The 17,985-nt window shown below is 53.3% G+C and overlaps 5 protein-coding genes and 1 non-coding gene across 6 annotated transcripts; 4 read left to right on the plus strand and 2 right to left on the minus strand.

Annotated features, from left to right (window-relative positions):
* Nucleotides 1-5,601: 5,601 nt before the first annotated feature.
* D7B24_005429 (uncharacterized protein) lies at nucleotides 5,602-7,350 on the plus strand (the record flags this gene model as incomplete). Its single annotated transcript, XM_028639585.1, has 1 exon — nucleotides 5,602-7,350. One exon carries the CDS (start codon nucleotides 5,602-5,604, stop codon nucleotides 7,348-7,350), a length of 1,749 nt encoding a protein of 582 aa, XP_028496106.1.
* Nucleotides 7,351-8,631: 1,281 nt separating this feature from the next.
* On the plus strand, nucleotides 8,632-9,531 carry D7B24_005430 (uncharacterized protein; the record flags this gene model as incomplete). The annotated part of the gene is made up of 3 exons (XM_028639586.1): nucleotides 8,632-9,063; nucleotides 9,139-9,256; nucleotides 9,347-9,531. 3 exons carry the CDS (start codon nucleotides 8,632-8,634, stop codon nucleotides 9,529-9,531), a joined length of 735 nt encoding a protein of 244 aa, XP_028496107.1.
* Nucleotides 9,532-9,862: 331 nt separating this feature from the next.
* On the plus strand, nucleotides 9,863-9,957 carry D7B24_005431. Its single transcript has one exon. It is a non-coding gene; the product is annotated as a tRNA-Asp (tRNA).
* Nucleotides 9,958-10,435: 478 nt separating this feature from the next.
* Nucleotides 10,436-12,202, minus strand: D7B24_005432 (uncharacterized protein; the record flags this gene model as incomplete). The annotated part of the gene is made up of 1 exon (XM_028639587.1): nucleotides 10,436-12,202. One exon carries the CDS (start codon nucleotides 12,200-12,202, stop codon nucleotides 10,436-10,438), a length of 1,767 nt encoding a protein of 588 aa, XP_028496108.1.
* A 646-nt stretch (nucleotides 12,203-12,848) lies between these two features.
* D7B24_005433 (uncharacterized protein) lies at nucleotides 12,849-14,109 on the minus strand (the record flags this gene model as incomplete). Its single annotated transcript, XM_028639588.1, has 3 exons — nucleotides 12,849-13,321; nucleotides 13,434-13,898; nucleotides 13,962-14,109. The coding sequence occupies 3 exons, from the start codon at nucleotides 14,107-14,109 to the stop codon at nucleotides 12,849-12,851; spliced, it is 1,086 nt and encodes a 361-aa protein (XP_028496109.1).
* Nucleotides 14,110-15,090: 981 nt separating this feature from the next.
* On the plus strand, nucleotides 15,091-17,727 carry D7B24_005434 (uncharacterized protein; the record flags this gene model as incomplete). The annotated part of the gene is made up of 2 exons (XM_028639589.1): nucleotides 15,091-17,598; nucleotides 17,650-17,727. 2 exons carry the CDS (start codon nucleotides 15,091-15,093, stop codon nucleotides 17,725-17,727), a joined length of 2,586 nt encoding a protein of 861 aa, XP_028496110.1.
* Between the last annotated feature and the right edge of the window lie 258 nt (nucleotides 17,728-17,985).

Genomic DNA, 17,985 nt, shown 5'->3' on the forward strand with positions numbered 1-17,985 from the left:
ATGCTGAGGTTGCGAAGGATGACCACAGCCTTCTTTCCCCTGTAGCTGGAGCGATCTACAGGGAGCAATGCTCGCCAGAGTCAGCACTATAGGGAGGACGGATATTTGCTCGGCCCTTGTTAGATATTTGCTCTGCCTAACAGGGGGAAAGCTATAAAAGATAGGGGGAAAGCTATAAATATAGCCCTATTACTAAAATTAGCTATAGTAACTATATACCTCTACTCGTCTCTTATACCTTTAAGTCTCTCTATAGATTCTAAGCTAAAATCCGAGCTATAAACTAGCTATAACTAGCTAATAAACTAACGCAAGCAGCCCCCTAAGGCTCTATAGCCCCCTAAGGCTCTATAATTACCTTATCTATCCGCTAAATTCTTAATAACCTTAAATATATTAATATTACTAAATACGCCTATTTTAAGCCCTCTAGATATCGCTAACGTATTATTTTATCGTTAAAAGAAGCCTCTCTAATACCTCCTTTACTAATAGACTTACTAGCTATTACTAAGGCCGTTACTAAGGGTCCTATCGTTTCCTTTACTATAAATACGTATAAAGAGCTATTTAAGACCGTTTATAACTACTATACCTATTAAGGGTACGGATTAACTATAGAACGGATCTAGAAGAAGATTAACGGAGTTAGGAACGGCCCGATAACGTAGATAAAGCTCCTCTATAACCGAGGGAAGGCTAGACCCTCTATATTAAAGGGTCTCTAGTAGAAGCCTTCCTCTAAAATTAACTATTTATAGTAAGGAACTCTCGAGGAAGTAAATAGTTAATAGAGATACGTACCTATCTTATTAGATAACTATTATAATTACTCTATTATTATAGAGATAGGAATTAAAGTATCGTTTATAATTTAGAAGGTATTTTACGATCTTAGTATTATAAGTTATATTAATATTTATATATTAATTAGTTAGTTAATTAATAAGTAAATTACTTAGTAGATTATTAAGGAATATATAAATAAAAGCTAAAATATCCTCTTTTTTAATATAAATATAAGGAATTAGCAGAGTTAATTATAAAAGGCTTAATAAAGCTATTACTCTCTTACTTAACTCTTTATTAACGACCTCGAATAGAATAAAGATATATACTATTACGTTATATACTATAATCTTATTATATAAAAGATCGATTACGTTTTCTAGATTTACTCTTAATATAGTTAATTATAGAAGTAGAACGCCGACCTCTTATTAATAGATTCTATATATTAAACGAATTATCTATACCTTAAAGCCTCGTCTATAATCTATTAAATAGCTTCCTTCTAACTAAAAACTATAAGTAAATTACTATAAAATACTTCTCTTCTAAGTAAATAGGGTAATAGTAATTTATACTTTATTTAATTACTATTTTATACTCTTTTCTAATAAGAGTATTAATATATATATATAAATAATTACTTATATAAAAGAGGTAATAGAGAAGGAGAATATTAAGGCCTTTAATATTATAATTATAGATTTCGATCGAAAGCTTAAAAATACTCTTAAAATCGTATTCCTTTATCTCTTATAATAAATTTATATATAATATATAAATAAAAATATTCTCCTCTATATAAGAAAGAAATAGAATAGCTACTTAGAGGGTATTATTATAATTAGAGGCCTTTATAGTAACTATATAAGTAGCTATTCCTATTATTCTTATAGGAGATATTAATTACGTTAACTTAATTAAGTAAATAGTAATATAATAGAAAACTCTATAATTAGCGAAATCGTCGAAAATAGCTTAATAGTAAAGGTATTTCTAATTATTAATTTAATACTTAATACTATAGATAATAGAAATAGCCTATAATACTTAAATTCTATATTTTTATTATTAGATCTATTATTAAATTAATCTCCTAATAGCTTCTTATTCGCTTAGAAGTAGTATATTAATACTAAAACGGAAAAAGCGTTCTAGCTCGTATAAGCTTTATTTTATTATAGGTTTAATCCTAAATAGCTTAATTTACTTACTTCCTTCTTTTTCTATATTCTTAATTAAAAAGTTAATATCTTAACTCTAAAGCTTATTTATTACTTAAATACTACTTAGCTTCTATTCTATAATTAATTCTATAAGTTTTCTATTAAGAGATTCCGAAATTATAGCTTTAGAATTATATCTTTAATAAAAAGAGCTTACGCTAAGCTTAAGAGCTACCTTCTAAGAGGTAAAAGCTAAGTTAACCTTTATACTCTATAAAAGCGAATTATTTAAATAGTTAACGAGAAAAAAGAATAATATAAGATTTTAATTTAATCGTAAATACGCTATATTAATATTAAATTTTAATAAAAATAGATTATATAATAGCTTATATTTCTTATATTCTTTAAAGCCCTCGAGAAGATATAGAACGAGCTATAAGTAGCTTTAAGAGCTAGGAATTTAGATTAATTATAATTCTAACTATTACTTTATTCTAATAGCTTTACTAAGTAATAAAAGTAATATAGTTATAGTTACGGGGACTTATAATCTCAGATCTTAAATACTTAGTTTATAGTATTATATTAAGATACCCTCCCCTAGTAGGAGGGGCTCTAGAGGTTCTCTATATATTATAACTCCTAGTTATATAACTAGGAGTCGTATAGGCTAGTAATTACTATTCCGTAATTACTATATAGTATTCGCCTAATAGTAATTACGGTTCCGTAATTACTGAGAGGATTACGATCCCGTAATTACTAACCTTATAGTTACGTAATAGGCTCTACTTATTACCTATCTACTATACCCGTAATAAAAAGCTACTTTATTAATATATACTATATTCCTATTTATCTCTTAATTAGCTATTAACCTTTAAGGATATCTTAATATATTAATAACTCGATTAAAATACTATTAGTTTTACTATTTACTCTCTTTCCCTCTTCTAGCTTTTACTTATTAATTTTACTATAAATAGGCTATCCTCTAAAAAGCTTATAAAGAAGCTCTTAAACTACCTCTAAATAAAGTCTTAAAAAGTATTAAATATATTAAATAAGAACGCCTCTAATACCTCTAATACTTTAAGGAAAATACTAATAACGCTTCTATTATAAGGTCCTATAATACCCCGATTTCCCTCGCCTCTACTATATAAACTATTACTTCTAGCTAAGTACTATCGGAATAGGAGTAGTTAGAACTATTATTATTATATTCTATACTAATCTTACTTTAGAAGCGCCCTCCTACTATCTAGCCGAGGAAGAAGAGGAAGATTAATAGCGATAAATAGATAGAGCTTATTATAACGTAATTAGCGAACCTTATAGAGGCGTCTTACTAATAAGAGGCTATATAACGTCTCTTAGCTAAGGAGTAGATATATAATACTTCTCTATAATTATAGCTATTATTAACGGCTATTAATATATAACTATTATAGGATATACTATAATTCTAATAATAACTATAGTAGTAGTTTTAGGGCGAGTAGCTTAAGCTATTTACTCTAAGGGCTTCTAGAGATTATAGTTAGTAATAGGGAGGGTTCTAAATAGCCTCTAATTAAGGCTAATTTAGCGTTTATTATAGTCTTTTTAATATCCTAACTTATAATATAAAAAGATTAGTACTAGCTGCCTTAGGCCGCTAAGGGCTATTAATAGCTATTTAGTAACTCGTTTACCTTACTATTCTATCGAGTGACTTAGAGGTATAAGAGACGAGCAGAGGTATATAGTTACTATAGCTAATTTTAGTAGTAGGGCTGTATTTATAGCTTTCCCCTTGTCTTTTATGGCTTTCCCCCTATTAGGCAGAGCAAATATCTAACAAGGGCCGAGCAAATATCCGTCCTCCACTATGGGCACCGCAGACAGGGATGGAATCTGACAAGACCATGCAGGGGCCTGGGCCCCGTGACACAGACTTAACTTGCGATGTAAATGGCAGGCATCGCCAATGCAAAGCGAAGATTCTATTTTGGACAATGCATGGATTGATTGAGAGAACAGTGAAGCTCGCGAATGAAGCGAGTTGCACAAGGTATTGCAGCGGGGTGTGGCTGGTCTCCGAGCCTTCATTTGTCCACCATACGCGAGATTTACGCGTATCGCGAATTGATCGCGGCGATGATCTCAGCATGACCGCAGATGTATGGTGGGTACTTCATCGCTGAAGCAGAAGCTGTTGCTCAGCCCAGAGTTGCCTGATAGTATCTTGCACAATTGGGATCGCGGTAAGACCATTGCATTGTGAGGACAAACCCTTTCTTCGACCAAAGGCGAGACTAATGGAAAGGTCTTTCTTGGAGCTGCTGGAGGCGCCGTCGAACGAAAATTGGATGGTGCAGGATCGCGATCCTCGACAATTGGTGGTTCTACGTTTCAAGGCTTTGCTCCTTCTGCTCGAGGGATCTTGTCCCTGTGCCTCGGCCGAGTCCAAGTACTGCTTGGCGCGGCAACGCGGGTGCGGGAGAGGGCCGCCTGCGGTCACGGCACTGCCTGGGTAGATTGTTGACATGGCGCTAAAAATAAAGTGTCAAGCGTTGTGGTAAACTTCTCGGTCAGCACACCCTGCACCGCACCGTCCTTCAGTCGTTGCACATCGTGTCGCTTGAAGATCGATGGTACAGAGTCGAACCAAAGTTGACCGTCGGCAGCATCGGGGGCTTCCTCCCTTGCATTCCTCGCTGTCGTTAACGACTTTGTCTTGGTTGCGCGTTGCGAGCGGTGTCGACCGTTCGCAAAAGCTGGGACTGTCTCAGGCCCTAGTGTCTCAAGAACATGCCGATTGTGATTGTCCGGGAGCATTTGGTATTGTCGGTATTGGGTTCGATGCTGTAGAGGTTAGTAAGTAGGCATGGGTGAACGAACCATACAGCCAAGTCACGAGACAGCCGTTAGGCATATCGCCAGAACAAGGATAGATAAAGAAGCTATTGTGCGGCTGATGCCGGCAAACAGCGGCTGAGCGGGAGCGATATGAGATGCATGTCGCTTCGCGTGGCATTTGGTGGCCACAGTCATGTTGATAAAGGATGTTTCGTCAGTCGATAAATATATGACTGATTGTCGTAGGGCGAGGAATGCCGTGAGAAGGAAGGCCAATGGAGCCTCAATGGGCATTCAATTCACATGCTGTTGTTGGATGAAGGGATGGTGCCGTCCAGGGAGGGCATTGGGTTGGCTAGACAAGAGGGCCGATGTTGGGTCGAGGAGAGAAACGAGGAAACAAGCACGATGGAGACAGAGAGAGACAGAGAGAGAGAGAGAGAGAGAGACAAAGCACTGACGTAGGACGCTTTCATCGGGTCCACCTCGTTTCCCCCGCGTTAGCAGTGACCTCAGTCAGCACGCTATAGCCACTGGAATTTCCGTACCCACCATCTGAGGACGCTGCCCCACCTGCGATGGCTGGAGCTGCCTTGGACGTCTGGGCCGGCGCTCGCCATGGCCGGCACTGCTGATCCCATCCGTCTTAATTTTCGGATCGTCACCTTCTTGGCTTTTTGTCCTACCCCAAGCCTGGGCTTCCTTCCTCCACCGCCTCTTCGCCCTCCTGCCTCTGTCGCCTCCATCCTGCCATTGACGGCCAATCGATGGTCGATCGCTCCTCATCAACATTGCCAACATGTCCGACTCAGGTACCATCACCTCTGAAGAGCAGGCTCGTCGTGCTGTCATCGCTGAGCATCTTCCCGCTGGCTATGGCACCGGCTTCGACGCCAACTTGGCCGGCTCTCCCGAGCAGTCGAGACACGCTTCCCACACGGAAGTGAACGAGATGGACGAGCCGCAAGAAGAGTCCTCTCTGCTGCTGCAGGGTGGCGACATCCACAGAAGTCTCTACAAGCTGGACGCTCGCGAGCGGACTCCCAGCATCCGCCGAGCCCAGACCTTCTCCCACCCTCACCGAACCCTCGACGACGATGACGAATCGGTTCTCCCCGCCGACGAGATGTTGCAGCCTCAGGGCTTCCGACGTCAGTTTGTCCTCCAGAAGCACGGCGGCGTCGCCGGCGCCAACCTGCCCATCACCAGAAACTTTGTCGAGTTCCTTGACCTATACGGCTCGTTTGCCGGCGAGGACCTGGCCGATTCGGACGACGAGGCCATTGAGGATGATGAAGAGGAGGACGCGGAACAAGCCGGGGAGAGGCGGCCTCTGCTGCCACGCCGCAAGTCGTCTCGTCACGTCCGAGCCGGCGATGCCAGCACCATGCAGACCTTCTTCACGCTGCTGAAGGCCTTCATCGGCACCGGCATCATGTTCCTGCCGAAAGCGTTCAAGAACGGCGGCATCCTCTTCTCGTCCCTCACCATGGTCGTGGTTGCCGCCATATCGATGGTGGCCTTCCATCTACTTCTCCAGTGCCGCGCTCGCTTCGGTGGAGGTTATGGCGACATCGGCCGCGAGATTGCTGGTCCCCGCATGCGAACACTGATCCTGGGGTCCATCACCCTTTCTCAGCTCGGTTTCGTGTGCACAGGACTCGTTTTCGTCGCCGACAACTGGTTCTCGTTCCTCAAGGCCGTCACCCATGGAGCCAACCCCTTGTCTTCGACAGCCCTGATTGCCATCCAGGCTCTGATCATGGTCCCGCTGTCGTTCATCCGCAACATCTCCAAGCTCGGCCCCGCCGCCCTGCTGGCTGATGTCTTCATCGTCATTGGCGTTGGCTACATCTGGTACTTTGACATTTCGGCCCTCTCCACACACGGCATCCACGAGTCTGTCAAGCTCTTCAACCCGGAAGCATACACCCTGACCATTGGTGCCTCAATTTTCACCTTTGAGGGCATTGGCCTGATTCTGCCGATTCAATCCTCGATGAAGGAACCCGAGCACTTTGAACGGCTCCTCGGCATGGTCATGTTGCTCATCACCTGCGTCTTCACCAGCGTCGGCGCAATGTGTTACGCCACCTTTGGCTCCGAGACGAAGATCGAGGTCATTGACAACTTCCCACAGGACTCCAAGTTTGTCAATGCAGTACAGTTCATGTACGCCCTTGCTGTCCTGGTCGGCAACCCCGTCCAGCTCTTCCCAGCGCTGCGTATCATCGAGGGCAAGATCTTCCAGCATAGGTCAGGCAAGAAGGATCTCTTGACCAAGTGGAAGAAGAACGTCTTCCGCACGATGCTCGTCGCCCTGTGTATCGCCATTTCCATCGGCGGCTCCGCCAATCTCGACCGCTTCGTCGCCCTCATTGGCTCCTTTGCTTGCGTCCCGCTCGTCTACATCTACCCGCCTTACCTGCACTACAAGGGTGTCGCCGGCACCCGCAAGCAGAAGCTTTTCGACATTGGCCTCATGACGCTGGGTCTTGTCGGCATGGTATATACGACCGCCATCACCCTCGCCACAAGCTTCCTGTAAGAAACAATTTTGCATCCTCTTTTGCATTGTGCTATTGGTGGCACTGGGCGTTTTCATGTTTTCAACGCGCGTGGGATGGACGGGATCTGGCGGTAAAACAAAACGGCAGAGAAGAGAGAAGAGCACATGTCTGGATTCAGAGCTGGTCAACACATATTCTGTACTTGGAACCCGACGGCAATTGTACTAGTTCGGCTGCGGCGGTAATTCTGTGATATGTTGGCCTCCATCTTGTGAGAAATATTGGGTGATTGAGGTGAGGGCCGAAATGCAATCTGCAGTTTTCGCCCAGTCTACCTTGACGTCAATAAAACATGCCTCAAGAACGGCAATGGATTCACGTTTTCGGCCTGTGCAGCAGCTCCTCCTGAACCCTCTTGTTCATCCCGCTGCCGAACCGAAGGTATTGAGCTGCCGGTTTTGTGTGTCGTCACTTCGTCAGCGGCTGGACGTGACAACGGCCCGACTTTGACATCGCGCATTCTGCTGTATTGTTTCGAATAAATACCACCCCGACGCGCCTCTCGGACACCATTCACGGTCGGGCTTTCATGCCTCCGTGCAGCTATCGCCGATCTCGTCGCTCGGCACATGAGTCTGTCGCCGGCGGCAGCTCACGCAAAAGGCAGGTCTTGACGGAGTTTTTCTCGGATCACGTCACAGAGCCCACCGTGAAGCAGTCCACGATGTCGTCCTGGACCTCGGAACCCCTCACACGTCCCGCCCAACTCGCAGGGTGGCTTAGCGCCCGCTGGTGGCCCCTGAGATGCCTATCTCGTCCCCAACTCCCGGTGCGGCGTCATGGCAGCTTCCACATGCGGAATGCCGCGCGCCGGCGATCGCCCGCATCGATCAACCCCGCAGATCCATCGCATGTGCCGTGGGGTACGGATTTGGGGAAGAATACCGGCTTTACGTGCATAGCCTGACAGAAAGACTAATCCCACGTGGATGCCAGGATGGCTCTTCAGTGGAAGAGCCTGTCAGGAAGAACAATAATGAGGCTGTCGACGGGAAAAGCCGACTGTGGTGATGGTTTTCCCGCCAGTTTCCCGCTGACGATGACGCCCGATCGAGCTTGATCAACGCAGGGCGACGGCGGTGCATGCCAGTTTCGACCATTGTCAGGGAAAAGAAGAAGAGACATATGATGACTACCGTTGAAGCAAAGGGGAAAATTATATAAAGACGTCGATCTCGCGAGCGAGGGGAAGCTTGTCTCTACAGCGACAACCTCTCACCCGCACTCTCTCTCTTCTCTCTTCGGTTCACCCATCCACCATGAAGGCCGTCCAGACCCTGCTGCTCGCCCTCGCGGGTACTGCTCTCGCTGCCCCTGTCGAGGCTCCCTCTTCGCAGCTCGACCCCGACTTCCCCCTCGCCGAGCTCGAGGCCTACTACGCCTCGAAGTTTGAGGAGACCTCGCCCGCCACCCCTCTCGCGGCACGCCAGTACTCCGCCAGCGTCTCGAACCAGCTGACGGACGGAACCCCCTGCCGCGCCGTGACGCTGATCTACGCCCGCGGCACCACCCAGCAGGGCAACATTGGTGACCCCGCCGCCGTCGGGCCCCTGACCTTCAACAACCTTGCGCGCCTCATCGGAACGGCCAACCTCGCCGTCCAGGGCGTGACGTACCCCGCCAACGTCGCGGGCTTCCTCGCCGGCGGTGACGCCGCTGGGAGCCGCACCATGGCCCAGCTCACTGCTCGCGTAAGACCGTTCCGTGCACTCCGGCACATGTCGAACAGTGAAGCAGGAGCATCAAGCTGACCGTGACCCGTCCAGGCCGTGACCCAGTGCCCCAACACCAAGATCGTCCTCAGCGGCTACAGCCAGGGCGCGCAGGTCGTCCACAACGCTGCCGGCCAGCTGACTGCCGCCCAGACCAACAGGGTCACCGCCGGTACGCCGTGCCCCTCTTCCTCTTCCCATGATGATGCGGCGGCGCAGTCCGTTCCCTGCGCAAGGAGTCCAACCAAGCTGACAAGACCAGTCCTCACCTTTGGCGACCCCAAGCGCAACCAGCCGTTCGGCACCATCCCCGCCTCGCGCACGCGGGTCATCTGCCGCACCGGCGACAACATTTGCGAGGGCGGCTTCACCATCACCCCTGCCCACACGCAGTACCAGCAGGACGCGCCCGCCGCGGCCTCTTGGATCGCGGCCAGGGTTCGCTAGATTGTGCATGGCACGTGAGCCTGGATGCACGTCGAGGGGGTGTAAGGTGTTGGGCAGCTACTCGGACCAGTGTAGGATCTGCGATGATGGAGTGATGTGTGGATAATGGAGATTGAGTGTCAGGAGAAGAGGGGTCAGTTTCTGTCAATGTGTTTCAAATACTGATGATGATGAAGAACGTAGTCTCGCTGTCCCATTTAATTCAAACCCTACAAAGATGCTCTGAGTATTCGCAACAAATCAAGGGCAGCATGCATACCTATCTGGAAACTCGTTGTGTGTAGAAAATTACTAGTATATAAATAAGACGAACGAAGCTCATATCATCCAATTCCGATTAGTCTAGTGGTTAGGATATCGGCTTGTCACCAAGAACTCTGGTTCTGATATTCGCCGGGGACCGGGGTTCAATTCCCCGATCGGAAGACTTTTTGCTCTCGCATCAGAGCTGATGATCAAAAGCACGTTGTCAGTGTCATCGATGCCTTTCCTTCTTTTGATGCTGCGAGCTACAACAATTCCGTTGTCAGGTAGGGTACCTATGCCCCAGGGCAGGATGCATCAGGACCGTGTGGCCTCCTCACTCCGAGCATCGAAAGTGTGCTTCCTCAAAAAGCCGAAGCCAGTTGTGTCTTGTCGAGTAATTCATGCCATCCGTCAATACCTACTAGGTCTCGATGCGTGGTTCTGAGACAATCATATCTCGGTTTCGCTCTACGATGATAGCGATCACGCACATTACATACACTATTTGCGGGCCTTACAGCCAGCAAGGTTATCTAGGTAAAAACCCACGAAATGCAATCGATTGAATCTAAGCTTGCTACGACGTATCTCATACAAAAAGATGCACATGACCCCTACTCCCTCTTCCTCTTCCCCCTGTACTTCACCATGTGTAAGTCTACAGCTTGCTCGCAGGCTCTCGCTTTCTCAGCCTCTCATCGAGAATGCCATCCTCGCCAAGCAGCTCGGCGGCAATGCCCCGGCCCGCCGCCCGGCCGGAGAAGATGCAGCCGCCGAGGAAGGTGCCCTCGAGCGAGTTGTAGCCGTGCACGCCGCCGCCGCCGAAGCCAGCGACCTCGCCGGCAGCATACAGGCCGGGAAAGGGCGTGCGTCCGTCCGTCTTCATGACGTTGCTGCGCAGGTTCGTCTCGATGCCGCCGAGCGTCTTGCGCGTCAGCAGGTTCATGCGGACGGCGATGAGGGGCCCGTGCTTGGGGTCGAGGAGGCGGTGCGGCGGCGCGACGCGGCTGCGGCGGTCGGCCCAGTAGGCGCGGCCGTTGTTGATGAGCATGGCCTGCGCGTCCTTGGAGAAGGGGTTCCCCATCTGGCCGTCGCGGGCCTCGACGGTGGCGCGGATGGCGGCGGCGTCGAGGGCGGGCCCGCCGCGTTCGCGGGCGAGGTCGTTCATGCCGTCTACGAGGGCGTCGAGCGTGTCGCGCACGACAAAGTCGGCGCCGTGCTGCTGGAAGCGCTGCACGGGGACGGTGCCCTTTTTGCCGAAGACGCGCGTCAGCAGCTGCCAGATGCTCTTGCCCGTGATGTCGGGGTTCTGCTCGCTGCCCGAGAGGGCAAACTCGCGCGCGATGATGGTCTGGTCGAGGATGAACCACGAGTAGTCGTAGCCCGTGGAGCAGATGTGCTTGAGCGTCGCCATGGTGTCGGCGCCGGGGAACAGCGGCGGCGGCAGGCGCTTGCCCGTGGCATCGAGCCAGAGCGACGACGGCGCCGGCAGCACGCGGATGCCGTGGGACGGCCAGATGGGATCCCAGTTGGCGAGACCCTCGGTGTAGTGCCACATGCGGTCGCGGTTGATCACGTGGGCGCCGCTCGACTCGGCGATGCCGATCATGCGGCCGTCGACGTGGGCCGGCACGCCGACGACAAAGTGCTCTGGCACCTTGGGCCCGAGGCGATCGACGGGCCAGGCGGCGCGGACAGCCTCCACATTGCCGCCGATGCCGCCCGACGTGACGACGACGGCGGCGCCGCGAAGCTCAAAGGTGCCCGTCTCGGTGCGCGACGTGGCGACGCCGCGCGGCAGGTCCGTCGCCTCGAGGGTACGGCCGCGCACACCAACAGCGCGGCCCGTGGTCTCGTCAATGATGAGCTCGTCGACAGCGTGGCGGAAGCGGAACTGGATGATGCCCTCCTTCTCGGCCTTGAGCACGGGCTCGCGGAAGACGCGGACGACCTCGGGCCCCGTGCCCCAGGTGAGATGGAACCTGGGCACCGAGTTGCCGTGGCCCTCGGCACGGCCGTCGCCTCGCTCGGCCCAGCCGACGTTGAACATGAAGCCCAGCCCGAGCCCCTTGACGTAGCCCTCCATGCCGTCGTCGCCCTTTTCGGCGGCAAAGTCGACAAAGGCCTCGGCCCACTTGCGCGGCCAGTAGTCCTCGTCCTCGCGGTCAAACTGGGCGGAGCCGAGCCAGTCGCGCATGGCGAGGGCCTTGTTGTCGCGGATGCCGAGGCGGCGCTGCTCTGTGGAGTCGACGACGAAGAGGCCGCCGAGAGACCAAAAGGCCTGGCCGCCGAGGTTCTGACGGGACTCTTGGTCGATGATGAGAGTTGGGATGCCGCGTAGCGAGAGTTCATAGGCGGCGACGAGGCCGGCCAAGCCGCCGCCCACGATGAGGACGGGGTTGTCGGGAGTTGCCTTGGCCGCCATGGTTGTGGATGTCTCGTCTCGGTATGGGAGGGGGGGAGATGGAGCTGCGAAGGAGGAGCAGATCTTTGTCGGAGCAGATCTTTGTCGGAGCAGATCTTTGTTGGAGCAGATCTTTGTCGGAGCAGATCTTTGTCGGAGGAGGTGGAGGTCGATGAGATGGGCCCTACTGCGAAATCCGGGGAAGAGGGGACGCAATCGCGGGGATGACAATGGGTCGAGCTGTCGGACGATGGATGGGCTGACGAAAGGCTGGGGTTGAAGACCCTCGATTACTATGCCCACGCAGGAGGAGCCTCGGCCCCGCAGTCTGACAAGCTCGGCGGTTGGCCGGGGTCTGGGATGTATGCATGGTGGTGTATTGCCTACCTTGGGTGGTACTCAGGTGGAGAGAGAGGGAAGAGTGTGGAGGTGTACAGAGCTTGGAGGCATGTGACCGAGGCATCCGGCAGGCTATTGCAGCAAATGGTAGTACGGTGTGCTGTGGGACCAGCAAGGCTGCAACCCTAACCCTCACGGCTGAGGAGCCTACTGTTACTGTTATGCTCTTCACGGGTATTTCTTTGGTCGAGTGGCACACCCCTAGGACCTAGGTGCCCGGTATGCCCCGTTCCCTCCGCTACCTACCTCCCTAGGTACCTTAAGACTTCTACACATCGACCTTCACCACGACCTTGCCAAAGTGCGACCCGCTGAACAGATACTGCAACGCCTCCCTGCCCTCCTCGAACCCGAAAACGCGATCGACGACCGGCCGAATGGCGTGCGCCTCGTAGAACCGCACCATCTCCTCGAACCGGTCGCGCGGCCCGTTGAGGATGCCCTTGAGCGTCACGTTGCGCGCCAGCGCCAGCAGGTTGACGTTGGTCCGGTCGCCCGCCTCGTCCTGCTTGCCCGACAGGTAGCCGATGCACGCGATGACGCCGCCGTACGCGACGCAGTCGAACGACCTGCGCAGCGTCTGCGCGCCGCCCGTCTCGAGGATCACGTCGGCGCCCTCCTCGCCCGTCAGCGCCATGACCTGGGCCTGCCAGTCGGGCGTCGTGCGGTAGTTGATGACGTGGTCGGCGCCGAGGGCCTTGGCCTTTTCGAGCTTGGCGTCCGAGGACGACGTGATGATGGCTGGGACTGTTAGCGGGCCTGCGGTGCAAGGGCTTCAGGGGCAGTCTAGAGCAAAGAAAAGCCGACAACGGAAAAAAGAAGCAAAGCCGACAAGCGGGGGAATCAAACATACTCGTCGCCCCCGCGGCCTTGGCAATCTGCAGCCCGCTGACGCTGACGCCCCCTGTGCCCTGCAGCAGCACCGTCTCGCCGCGGCCGCCGGGCGCGCCCAGGGGGCGGAACTGGTTGATGGCCATCCAGGCCGTGACGGCGGCGATGGGCAGGCACGCCGCCTCCTCGTCGGACATGTGGCTCGGCGCGCGCACGAGGCCCGTCGCGGGGAAGACGCGGTGCGTCTGCAGCACGCCCTCGAGCGGCAGGCCGAGGCCCGACGCCATGATGGGCGCCTTGATCTGGCCCGTGAGGTGGGCCTGGTTGAAGGTCGAGAGGACGCGGTCGCCGACAGCCCAGAGCGGGGCGTCGTTGTCGTTGTCGACGCCGACGGCCACGACGGTGCCGCACATGTCGGAGCAGGGCACGAGGGGGTCAATGTCACCCGCGTTGACTGTTTTGTGGTGGTTGTAGAGACCCATGATGACTGTGTGTGTGTGTGTGTGTGTGAGCGACCCTTCTTGTTCTTACGCGTGACGCGAAGACCTACCCTCGGTGTCGCGGTAGTTGAGAGACACGGCACTGATCTTGACGAGGACCTCGCCCTTGCTGGGCTTGGGCATGGCGCCGGCGGCCCTAGAAAGGTTCTCGAGGCCATCGAGCTTGGTCTGCCACTTTTGCGCTTGTATGCCGGCCATTTTTTTTTTGGTCTAAGGGATGGGATTGATACTAGGCGTCGTGTCGAGGGACAATGAACAGCGGCATGCGTCTTATATATCCATGCTGCGGCGTGCCTCTTGAAAATGGAGGTGATTGCTAATACGGAGGGTCGCGCAGTGGGTTGAGTGGATGGCCATGATCATCATGACGAGGGACCGTCCCCGCTTCGGAGTTGTGGACGGAACTCGGACTCTGCTGGTGGCTACCTACTAAGCCAACGACAGAAAAATGGCCTACCAAAAGTCTCTACTGTAGGCCTAGTACGCGACAGCGAGGCATGGGTCGCCGCTGATTGACTGGTAGTTTCGGTGCTCTCTCACTTGATGGGTAGTTTTGTCGACAGTTTTGTCGACCAGATACTACTTAGGTACTTACCTAGGTAGGTGCCCTATCACCCTAGGCACCTAAGGTGGGTACCTAGGTATGTAGCTTGTGCTTGTGCTCACTACCGGTACGCACCCCGAAGTGAGGTAGCAGACCTGGTCAACAGGTGATGCTAGGACTTCCATCGTTCGCCTCTGTAATTCCGTTTTCGAAGTTCCCTCCGAAGATGGATGCTAAATACATATACATATATATATATACCACAATTTAGCAACAACTGTCAACAATGCAGCGATGCAATCTGTCTACCTAGCTAAGGTACCTAAGGTACGCCTGTAAGGACAGTGCTTGAGCAACCAAGACGGAAGCTGACAGCTGTCGCCAGGGTGCGCTAACGATGTGGGGCTGCCTTTGTTTGCGGTTTGCGGCAGTCACCGCCAACACCAGCGATATCCCAATCTCGATCCAGCCTCACCAACGACCTGCCTTTCGTCGCGACTCGCGAGCCTTCTCTCACCATCACCACAACCCTCTTGCCACACGAACAATCGACCGTCAACCGCACCCTTCTTTCATCTTCATACCCCCCCTCCCCCCCCCTCAGTATCCTCATCCAGCTCCATGCATGCCATCAGATGGCATCCGTCTCCCACACGCGCACATTCGCAACCACCCCGCCTGCCCCACAACTCCAGACACCCCCGGCCAAGGACCAGGATGACGACGACGACGCCCTTGTCCTGACGCGGGACCAGCTGCGACGGCTGCATGCCTTTCGCGACGCCCTGCACCGCTGTGCGAGCGCCTCTGATCGGGACCGCCTCTGCCTCGTGCTACGCGACCAGCTCATCGATCACGAGGGCGGCCATGAGATCCTCGTCGCCTGCGCCGAGCGCCTCACCGCCAAGGCCTGCGCCGAGTACTTCCAGTGGAGGGTCGACATGGCCGGACGCCCTCCGATGCCCCTTGCCGTGACCTTTCGGGAGGATCACGTGGCCCCGTGGGACCGCTTCTTCGGCCTCGCCTCCATCGGCTACGCCGCGCGCCTTCGATGTCTCGACGCCCTGACCGAGGTCGCCCATCGCTGGGGCTGCCACGTTGTGCTTCACTACGACTTGGTCCTCGGTGGCCCAGAGTACTGCCATCATGTTCGCCTCGCCGCTCGTGTCATTCCCACCTTTGATAACGCCGTCGTCGCACTCAACAGGTGCACAGAGGCGCGCGTTGCAACCCAGCCGCCGTCGCATCCGCCGCGCGATGTTTCAAATCATCTCGACGTCGAGGACCTCCAGCGCATCATGCAGTGGTGGGAGAACGGCACCTACCCGCGGAAACACCTGCGCGAAGAGGACCTGCCTCCGGGCTACGGCTTTGACGACTTCCACCTCATGGTTCCGCTGGAGCATGCTTGGCCGCCCATCAAGAGCGCCTCCTCGTCGCCTGTGAGCTGGCCGGCGACGAGCCTCATCACGCCGGTACGCTCCATACGGGAGAGCGTCAAGACGGCGCCGGCGGCGGCAGCAACCCCTCAGTGGTCGCCCTACCGGTTGGTGCCCATCCCTCGTGAGCGCACGACACTGGCGCCCCCGAAGACGAAGGTTCCGGCCACCCAGAGCACTGGGTGCTCTGAGAACCCGGCAGGCGAGATACGCGGTCACCACCCGCCTCCAGCAACACCCGTGGCGGCAGACCCCCGATGTGTCTGTCCCGATGACGTCCCATCCATGCTTCTCTTGGCCCTCGACATTCCCACGGCATTCACACCAGCCTTTGCGACGAAACTGATTCCCTTGCTTGGCAAGCTCTGCCGGCCGCATCTGCAACATTTCGCCGAGCACACCGCTGCGGCAATGAACATCCAGCCCCATATCACTCCAACCACGGCGATAGAAACTAACCCAACCAACCCCACCACGCCTGCTGCGTCTGCCGCCCGGCGCAGATCATCGCTTGGCAGTGTCGATGAGCAGAGGCCGAAGAGACAGCGAGTCGACGACCAGAGCCCACATGGGACCGCGTCACAGGGGCGGGCCTTGCATGACCGCGACGCCGACGAGGCCTATCGAAAGCAAGTATTAAGCGAGCTGCGGCAGACGGTCGAGGACACGATCTTCCCACGGAGTACGCATGGCGAGGGAACCAACAGACTGATTCAGGAACTTCTCGAGAAGGCTGAGCCGCCAAACACGTCCCGCGACAAGGGCGCCATCGAGATGCTGTTCTGCAGCGGCGACCAAGCAGAGGCCCTCGTCGACTTTGAGTCACCGCACGGCGCACCCATCGTCACCGACGGCCAGCAACAGTTCCGCTGGAAGACGAGGGAGCGCCCGATCGCCCAATTTCTCCGTCGCATGGGAAACCTCGACAGGTTCATCTCGGTCCAGATCCCTTCGCGCAGCGCCCTCTCGGAGTCGTTCGAGGTCCGCAAGTTGAGCGAGGTCAAGTCTCGCTACCTCGCCGACGAGAGCACCGACGACCCGTGGAATATTCTCGACCTGCAGAGCCCCCTGCCGTCGGCGATCCTGCCGAGTTTTTTGTCGGGCGAGAATTGCCAGTTGCTCCTCCAAGTCCGCGACACGGTCCTCATGGAGGAGAGCGCCGAGAGGGTCGTCGCCTCCAGCCGACAGTGGAACGAGTGGCGGAACGTGCTCGAATGGGTCCTCATGTCGCAGGGCGGCCACAACACGGCCCCCCACACGGACAGCCACGGCTTCTCGACCTGGATCACGGCACAGGAGGGTCAAATCGGCTTCGGCTGGCTCTCCGACCCCACGGACAACGAGCGCGCCGCCTGGATCGCCAATCCGGGCTCCTACACCGGCGGCCGCTGGCGCTACACCGTGCTCAAGCCCGGCCAGACCGTCTTCTTCGTCTCAGGTACCATCCACTTTGTCTTTCGCATACGCACGCCTCAGACGCTGGCGCTCGGCGGGCACGTCCTGCAGTGGTCCGGTCTTGAGCGGTGGATGGCCATCGTCCTGACGCAGATGCAAAACCCGTCCATCACCAACGAGGACATGGGCATCAGCGCAGCGAAATATGTTGGCGTCGTCTCGAGACTCGTGGCGGCCAAGGTGAATGAGGACAGGTCGAACGGGCTCGAGATTGAGGACCGCATCCTGCGTTTTCTGGGCTCTGTCAAGGTATGTACAGGGGGTGCCTGGGTTTCTCAGGTCTGCTGCTAATCACGACAGGCATTTGAAACGGCATATGGTCAACTGAGCAAGAAGAAGCGTCGCTCGCCGGCCGGTTCAAAGAAACGGGCTCGATGAGTTGTCGGTACGAGCCCTGGCTGAAGCTGCAGGTCAGCGACATGGTGCAGTGACCGCAGCCAGCGCATCCACAGTCTACAAACCCCGAAGCGGCAGAACATGAGGTGCAGAACCGCACCTTCAGTTGAAGCCATTGTATCTGTATAACAAAGGATGCCTGGGATGCCATGCAGAGCGCCGCGCTTCCGCCACCCTTCGAAACCAGCAGCTTTTGTTTCTCTAGCGACTGGAAGCCTTCCCAGTATCATCTGTGCTTTC

Source organism: Verticillium nonalfalfae (assembly GCF_003724135.2).
Source record: "Verticillium nonalfalfae strain VnAa140/NRRL 66861 chromosome Unknown scaffold_33, whole genome shotgun sequence".
NCBI classification, from domain to species: domain Eukaryota; kingdom Fungi; phylum Ascomycota; class Sordariomycetes; order Glomerellales; family Plectosphaerellaceae; genus Verticillium; species Verticillium nonalfalfae.